The sequence below is a fragment of the Salvelinus sp. IW2-2015 genome, linkage group LG6.2, assembly GCF_002910315.2.
Source record: "Salvelinus sp. IW2-2015 linkage group LG6.2, ASM291031v2, whole genome shotgun sequence".
Taxonomy (NCBI): Eukaryota; Metazoa; Chordata; class Actinopteri; order Salmoniformes; family Salmonidae; genus Salvelinus; species Salvelinus sp. IW2-2015.
In genome coordinates this window covers 1,684,396-1,693,031 of record NC_036846.1, presented here as the reverse complement: position 1 = coordinate 1,693,031, position 8,636 = coordinate 1,684,396, and the positions used below count along the sequence as shown (strand labels likewise).

At 49.9% G+C, this 8,636-nt stretch overlaps 1 protein-coding gene across 1 annotated transcript in view; it reads right to left on the bottom strand.

Annotated features, from left to right (window-relative positions):
* The window catches only part of drp2 (dystrophin related protein 2), a 126,409-nt gene that overhangs the window by 45,593 nt on the left and 72,180 nt on the right, over nucleotides 1-8,636 (bottom strand). The window contains exons 9-11 of the mRNA XM_070444141.1: nucleotides 6,783-6,844; nucleotides 6,637-6,731; nucleotides 2,194-2,398 (exon numbers count right to left, since the gene is read on the bottom strand). Coding sequence (XP_070300242.1) covers nucleotides 2,194-2,398; nucleotides 6,637-6,731; nucleotides 6,783-6,844 — 362 coding nt within the window. The remainder of the gene's footprint in view (nucleotides 1-2,193; nucleotides 2,399-6,636; nucleotides 6,732-6,782; nucleotides 6,845-8,636) is intronic.

Sequence of the window (8,636 nt, the reverse complement as noted above, 5' to 3'; positions counted from 1 at the left end):
GCAGGGCAGGGCAGGGCAGGTAGGGAGAGGGAGAAGGGAGAGGGAGAGGGAGAGGGAGAGGGAGAGGGAGAGGGAGAGGGGAGGAGAGGGAGAGGGAGGTTAAAAAGTAGAATATGCCAGACAAAATACATTTACATAAGCAAACAGACACATAAACTAAGCCTTTACACTGAAAAAACAAGGGGATTAGAGGCAAGAACAGATCCATAACACGTGTTCTCTGGCCAATGGCAAGGCACACAGTTGGGTTGGGACTGGGAGAGCTGTGTCCTGACTTAAATGGGTCACATTATATCTGTGTGTCTGGGAGGCACAGGGACACTGCCACGAGAGTCAGAGAGAGGGAAGGACAGGGCTGCTGTTACTGGCTTTAGTTGGGAGCTTTGCTGCTTTCTTTCTCTGCCTTGACTGTCAGGAGGGATTACAGTCATTTAAAGAACATTAGAGGCACGTGGGAGTCAATGTCAGTGGGAGAGACACATAGAAGCACTGCCTTTAATGTGTTACAAAACAGGAGTCAGGACTGCAGAGTCCATTAGGCAGTAGGAGGCAGTAGGAGTACATTAGAGGCAGTGCGAGTCTATGTGAGAATATAAGAGATGTTAAAGTCACTGGGGGAACATTAGAGGCAGTGTGAGAAACAATAGTCAGTGTGAGAACAGAGACAGTGTGAGAACATTAGAATCAGTGTGAGAACATTAGAGACAGTATGAGAACATTAGAGACAGTGTGAGAACATTAGTGTCAGTGTGAGAACATTAGAGACAGTATGACATTAGCGTCAGTGTGAGAACATTGAGCCAGTGTGAGAAACATTAAATGGTCAGTGGAGAACATTAGAGAATTGTGAGAACATTAGAGTCAGTGTGAGACATTAGGCGTCAGTGTGAGAACATAGGTAGTGTGAAGAACATTAGAGACAGTATGAGAACATTATGGTCAGTGTGAGAACATTATGGTCAGCGTGAGAACATTAGAGACAGTATGAGAAGCATTAGAGACAGTGTGAGAACATTAGTGTCAGTGTGAGAACATTAGTCAGTGTGAAAACAGCATGGTCAGTGGAGACATGTCAGTGTGAGAACATTAAGACAAGTGTGAAAATTATAGTCTGTGTGAGAACATTAGAGACATTGTGAGAACAAAGACAGACAGACAGACAGACAGACAGACAGACAGACAGACAGACAGACAGACAGACAGACAGACAGACAGATCCCACTGCATGCTCAGCTCATTCGCATTCACAGCCTGCGTTTATCGGAAAACAAAAAAGCAATTACAGRGAATGCATGTAAAGGGTAAAATGCTGATTTCCACTCATTAGCAGCAGGTAGTTAAGGGCTGCAAAACAAATGTTTAGTGTTTAGAAAAAAATGGGTCTGTTTTTTATATTCGCCGGGAATTGTGCCTCTCAGATTGTCCGCGGAGGGCTTGGCAGTTGGCAGAGAGAGATGGGGTCAGGGCAATCAGAATCAAACAGAGGAGGCTTTCTGCTGGGTCTCAGTGGCCCTGATTGGACACCTGCCCGCTTGATTGAGCTCCAGCCTCTCTGTGATCCTACTCACGACACAGCCTCCCAGGCACAGAGCGTACTTCACCAATGAGACGCCACACTGAGAGGGCTCTCGGCCAATCACAGCATTGGACTAGCAGAGAGTGATGGACCTTGATTGTGGGAAAACTGTGAATTTGGCCAAGGATGTGTGAGAGGTTATATTAGCAGCAACGCTAACTGCAGGGGTTACGAGTGTCACGCATAGAACAGTGCTGCATATGAAACAGAGGTGACAAAAACAGAGTTATTTGGTTCATTAGAACATAATAGCTCAAAGTGCCACTGACAAGCATCTAACAACACCAGTGGAATGAACAACCACACATTAGATGAAGAATAAACTGTATATCTGAACACAAATKAATGCATAACTCAGGTCATGAAATAGGTTCTTGACTGACACCGGCTAAATAACCTTGGCGAAAGTAGTTGTGTTGTATGCGGGAGTAATCTTCATCTTACTGGCTAATTAGTGTTTATTTTCTATTTCCAACCCCTTAAAGGTAATATAAGGTCAAGTACCTGTCAGACATTGTCGCACTGAGCAGCCAGTTAGAACACATGACCTGGTCTGGTTGATGTCATGTAAGGTTCAGGGTCAAGGGTCAAGGTCAAAGGTCAGTGGTCAGTAGTACCTGTCGTAGACATTGAGCAGCCAGTTGAGGCACATGTCGACACAGAGAGGGATGTTGACCACGATGGCCCTCCTCTCCTCCTCCAGTCTCTCATACAGGCCGGTCAGGGCATGAATCATCTCCACCACATCCATCACATGTTCCCCGTGCTGCAGATCCTGCTCCCTGAACACGTCCACCACACTCACCAGCGTCAACAGGTCCACTGGATGGGCACATGCACGCACGCACGCACGCACGCGCACACACACACACACACACACACACACACACAGACCACCAGGGACAGCAGAGTGAAGGAGAGAACACTTATTCAACTTTTCTCCCACTTAAGTGCTGACAGATTGTGAGAGCGTCGACCCAAATGTGATTTTGTTCCTCTAAACTAATTTGAATGGCCATCCCAGGCTGGGCAGAGGACTGGATATAAAAGTGTGTCCTCTAATGACAGGTGGAATTAAACAGGGAGATAAAAGGGTGGCAGAGGAGAGGACATGGCTGGAGTGGGTTAGGAGAGGAGAGGAGAGGACATGGCTGTAGTGGGTTAGGGTTGGGAGAGGAGAGACATGGCTGCGAGTGGGTTAGAGTTGCAGAGGAGAGGAGAGGACATGGCTGTAGTCGGTTAGGGTTGGAGAGGAGAGGACATGGCTGGAGTGGGTTAGGAGAGGAAGAGGAGGAGAGGAAGAGGAGAGGAGAGGAGAGGAGAGGAGAAGGAGAGGAGAGGAGAGGAGAGGAGAGGAGAGGAGAGGAGGAAGAGAGGAGGAGGATGAACATGGCTGTAGTGGGTTAGGGGTTGGAAGGAGAGGACATGGCTGCAGTGGGTTTAGGGTTGGGAGAGTAGAGGACATGGCTGCAGTGGGTTAGGGTTGGGAGAGTAGAAGGACATGGCTGGGTGGGTTAGGGTTGGGAGAGTAGAGGACATGGCTGGAGTGGATTAGGGTTGGAGAGTAGAGGACATGGCTGGAGTGGGTTAGGGTTAGGAGAGTAGAGGACAATGGCTGGAGTGGGTTAGGGTTGGGACGAGTAGAGGACCATGGCTGTAGTGAGTTAGGGTTGGGAGAGAGAGGACATGGCTATAGTGGGTTTAGGGGTTGGGAGAGGAGAGGACATGGCTATAGTGGGTTAGGGTTGGGAAGAGTAGAGGACATGGCTGTTGAGTGGGGCTTAGGTATGGTCGAGAGTAAGGACATGGCTGGCAGCTGGGCTAAGGTGGTATGGGCAGAAGGAGAGGGAGGACATGGCTATAGTGAGACTTAGCGGTTGGGAGAGTAGGAAGAATGGCTAGTAGTGAGAGTTATAGTGGGGAGAGGAGAAGGACATGGGCTGGAGTGGGTTAGGGTTGGGAGAGGGAGGAGAGGAATGGCTGGCAGTGGGTTAGGTTGGAGATAAAGTGCAGTGTAGAGGGACGAATGATGCTTAGTGGGTTTAGCGCATTGGAGAGTAGGAGGAAGTCGAGTGTAGGTTGGAGAGTCATCGGACATGTATTCGGAGGGAGGACATGGAGAGAAGCTGGCGGAGTGGGTTTAGGGTTGGGAGAGTAGAGGACATGGCTATAGGGTTAAGAGTTGGGGCGAAAGTTAGGTGGGACATGGACGTATAGTGGGTTAGGGCTTGGGAGTAGGAGAGGGAGCAAGAGGAGAGACATGGCTGGAGGGGGTTGATAGGGTCTGGGAAGAGATAGACGACATGGCTAAGGTGGATGGGTGAGGAGAGAGTGTGTAGGGGTAGGGTTTGAATAGAGGGAATGGTGAGGAGGATGGAGAGGAGAGGACATGGCTGTAGTGGGTTAGGGTTGGGAGAGTAGAGGTACCAACATGGGCATGCTAGGTGGGTTAGGGGTTGGAGAGGAAAAGATATGGCTATGGGAATTAGAGTGTTAGGGAGGATGAGGAATGGCTCGTAGTGGGGTTAGGGATTGGAAAGAGAGTAGAAACGTGAGAATGGGTTGGGCTGTGGGCATGGGTCATAACGGGTGGGAGAGGTAGTATTAGAACAGAAATAGGCTATTGGGAAGATGGTTCAGTTATTAGGGTTAGGAGAGAGAGAGTAGACATGCTTGTAGTGGGTATAGGTTGGGAGAGTAGAGGACATGGCTGTAGTGGGTTAGGTTGGGAGAGGAGAGGACATGGCTGTTAGGTGGTTAGGGTTGGGAGAGTCGAGGACATGGCTGTAGTGGGGTTAGGGTTGGGAGAGGAGAGGACATGGCTGTAGTGGGCTAGGGTTGGGAGAGGAGAGGAGAGGACATGGCTATAGTGGGTTAGGGTTGGGAGAGTAGAGGACATGGCTATAGTGGGTTAGGGTTAGAGTAGGAGAGGAGAGGACATGTGTAGTGGGTTAGGGTTAGGAGAGGAGAGGAACATGCTGGAATGGTTAGGGTGGAGAGTAGAGGACATGGCTGTAGTGGGTTAAGGGTTGGGAGAGGAGAGGACATGGCTGTAGTGGGTTAGGGTGGGAGAGGAGAGGAGAGAACATGGCTGTAGTGGGTTAGGGTTAGGAGAGGAGAGGACATGGCGCTGGAGTGGTTAGGTGTTGGTAGAGAGGAGAGGAAATGGCTGTAGTGGGTTAGGGTTAGGAGAGGAGAGGACATGGCTGTAGTGGGTTAGGGTTGGCGAGAGGTAGAGGACATGGCTATATGTGGTTTAGGGTTGGGAGAGTAGAGGACAGGCTGTAGGTGGGTTTAGGGTTGGGGAGTAGAGGACATGGCTGTAGTGGGTTAGGTTAGGAGAGGAGAGGACATGCTGTAGTGGGTTAGGGTGTGAGGAGAGTAGAGACATGGCTATAGTGGGTTAGGGTTGGGAGAGGAGAGGAGACACTAAAATATTTTAGATGTGCTTTTGTGAGCCTTCCTCAATCATCCATACTGGGAGGGAGGGAGGGAGGGAGGGGTGGAGGGAGGGAGGAGGGGGGAGGGAGAGGGAGGAGGGAGGGCTAGGTGGGAAAGAGCGAGGGAGGGAGGGAGGAGAGAAAACTCAGTAGTTACTATGGCAGCCTGGCACAAATATTCTCCTAACGACACGAACTCAACCAGCAGCCGAGACACAGTGCTAGGTGCGTAGCTAGAGATGAAAAAAATTAGAGAGAGAGAGGGAAGAGAGAGAGAAGAGAGAGAGAAAGCACATAGAGGGTCTATCGTTTTCAAGCGTCCAATTTATGCTGTGCTTTCGCAGGCCATTTCCCTGTGTCGGAGACGAGAGGGGTTGGGGTGGGAGAGAGGCGTGAGGTCGGCAGGGACTGATGGACAACGGGAGAGAGAGTGTGAAGCATGGAGAAAGCGTGGAGGGATTGAGCAGCCAACCATTGGCGAAGCATGGCCGCTACAGGGCCTGACTTCAGCCTGGTCAGGTGGACGCCAGGGAAGGAGGGAGGGAGTGGAATGGAGGAGAGGAGTGAGAGGGGGATGTCTGAAGTGAAAGATAAGGCTACCGCCTTCAGCTCCCTGGAGGACACACACACACGTTTAGTGCCTCGCTCATCACATGGCCTTGCTAATTACCTCCCTCATGTAACTTAACTGGAGCAATTAATGAGTGTTAATTAGGCATGTTGACAGTGATTTAGACCTAGCACGATGGATAGAAAGGGTTGTACTGGTTGAATGAGGAGTATGTAGCTAGCTAGTTAGCAGCTAGGCTCTAGATCATGAATCGATTGGTAGTTGGTGACCTTGTGTGCAAATAATCCCTAGGTTAAGGAAGGGATGGGCACTCTTGATTTCACTTAATCATGGTCTAAAATGTAAGACCTTTTCTGGCTGAATTAGGTGTGCTTATAGCCGCGGCTGGAACAAAAGCCTACACACACTGCTTCTGGAGCTCCAGCTTTTCTCACCCAATTGAATGAGTTTTAGAAACACAATACGTACATCTCAAGCTCTGCCACCCGCCGCAGCTTCATTGGCCGATCGGTACGCTGAGAACATTGATGTTGTTTAGTCGCAATGAGGGGGGAGGTGAGGGAGGGAGGGAGGAGGAGGGAGGGAGGAGGGAGGAGGGAGGGAGGGAAAAAAATGAAAAAAGAGAAGAATCAGAGATAGGACAAGAGAGAAAACAAACCCCCTTCTACTCTTCCGTCCCCTCTCTCTCTCTCTCTCGCTCCCCTATCTCTCCATCTATCTCTCTCACTCTCTCTGTCTCTCTCTCTCCCTCTCTCCATCCTTCCCCCCTCCCACTGTCTTCCTCCAGATGAGACACACCACCCCTCGTCTGCCCTCATTCTCCCCGCATTTATCAGTCCATCAGTGAGTCATTAGCAGGGGCCATGTTGCTACATAATTCCGCTCCCTCCATCCCTGATAGCATCTCAACGTGTGTGTGTGTGTGTGGACAAACCCCCTGTCAGATCCCATTAATAAAAGGAATCCGATGCCATTTAATCACAATTAATTTAAATGCAGGAAATAGCTAATCACAGAGCCGGCAAATTGGTCCCGCAGGTTGAGGAGACCAGTGTCGTCCATCTCGGGGGTGTCTGAAATACGGGGCCTTAATGCGGTACGGGGTGACGGTGACGAGGCCCCTGCGGAGGTGGCCGGTGAGGGCCTAAGTGGAAAAAGCTCAGAGAGGGGAACTCTTTAATTGTCTCTGTCTTACCCAGTGCCTGGTACAGCTCCGTCATTTTTGGATGATCCCAGCATGTCGTCTGGCCCTGATGGCTGAGGGAGTTGAGGAAGGGAGAGGGGAGAGGTGGAGAGGGGAGAGGTGGAGAGGGGAGAGGGGAGAGCAAAGGGGGACAGAGTTACAGGAGGAAAGAGTAAAGTAGTTAGAGAAGAGGAAAAAGAAACAGAACAAAGAGAAAGATGAAGAATTTAGAGAGAGGGTGGGGGGAGCAGAGGACAGTGTAGAGAGGAGGAGGAATAGAGAGACAGGTACAGTGTAACAAGGGAGAAAGTAGACAGAGTTGTTTCCAATTATGAGTTTATGAACCTGCAAAGCTCAGACACACAGCAACAAGAAGGCAGTAGGACCAATGTTCCACTACGGTCACTCCTCACCCTTCACTGTGTACCAGCTGCTACTACTGCTTCACCCTACCGCTCTGACGGAGCTACGGCAACCATGTAAGAGGCTTCACACAGAGAGCTGCTACTGTCTCTACACTTCATTAAACAGACAACCTATCTGAGCACTCAACCCAAATCCCTGCCAGCAACTGCTACATGGAGCCGCGCAGCGCAGGAAAAGGAAAATATATAGGGGAGAAAAAGATAGCCAATAAATAAATGACGAGCACAGTTAAATAAATGAGCGAGCCCCGAGCAGGAAGTTTGCCAGGACCCCGGGGCCACTTCAMTCCAGCGCTCGTTATTACCTGTGTGAGACTGTTGGAATCGATTAGATGCCCAACAGAGGGCCCATCAGATATTCCCCTCCAGTGGCACAATTACACAGCCCATAAGGAATTATCAGGCAGCACAGGGAGGGGGGGCTACTGGAGCAGGGAGGGGGAGGGTGAAAACGGGGGCAGCAGAGAGGCCAAACGGGGCCCAGGGCTAACAGCAGTGATTAAGAAAATAAATACACTCATTTGTAAAAGAGATACGCTGACAAAACACACTCACGTGTACAAGGCACACACACACTCACACACACACACACACACAGTACACATGTGCGCACACGTGTATGGATGGATGCACACACACACCGACAACCCCCCACACACACACCTCAGAGCTGAAAGATAAACTCAGCCCAACCAGGGAGGATGGAGATTTGATGAATAAATAAGAGGTCAGGGAAGGGTCTTAACTCAATACTGTTCTCTGAGGGATACCTTAGTATGAATGTGTGCTCTCCAGGTAACTCAACACTGCCATCTCAAGCAAAGTGAATGTCTTTTTTCAACAACGACCTAAAGACCTTTTTTCTTGACACACTTTTGGACTGTCTGCACTCATGTCCCCCAGTTGGGGAGACGTTAAAAAGTTGTGACTTCAACACATTTTACACACCACCAAGACCCCTTAAGCCCCCCTCCCTCCCCCCCCCAACGAAAACACACAAACAACCACACCAAAAACAAGTTGGACACTTAACTTGATGTAAGTAAGGCCCAACTTTGCTTTGGAGAGAGATGGCGCGGTTACCCAGGTATCTCACTGGAAACCTGGAAAAGTGAGGGGGGGAAAATCAAATTGTGAGGGGGGCACCATTCAAAGACAAAAATGAAAAGCCATTTTGCACATTAAACCACTGGGGACCATTGTTCATTGGCCCAAAATGGGCACCCCTTGTTCCCTATTTAGTGCAATTTAGTTGGACAACCTTTTTGACCAGGGAGCCCTATTGGGCATAGTGCACTGGAAATAGCGGAAAAAAAGGCGTGCCATTTTAGGGCATGACCCGCATTCAAAACCCAGGACCGTTCTGTGAACAAAAGCCCCCATCAGGGGCCCAACAGAGGGGGAATGACGGCTTTGCGTTACCACCCCGACCAACAGTAGC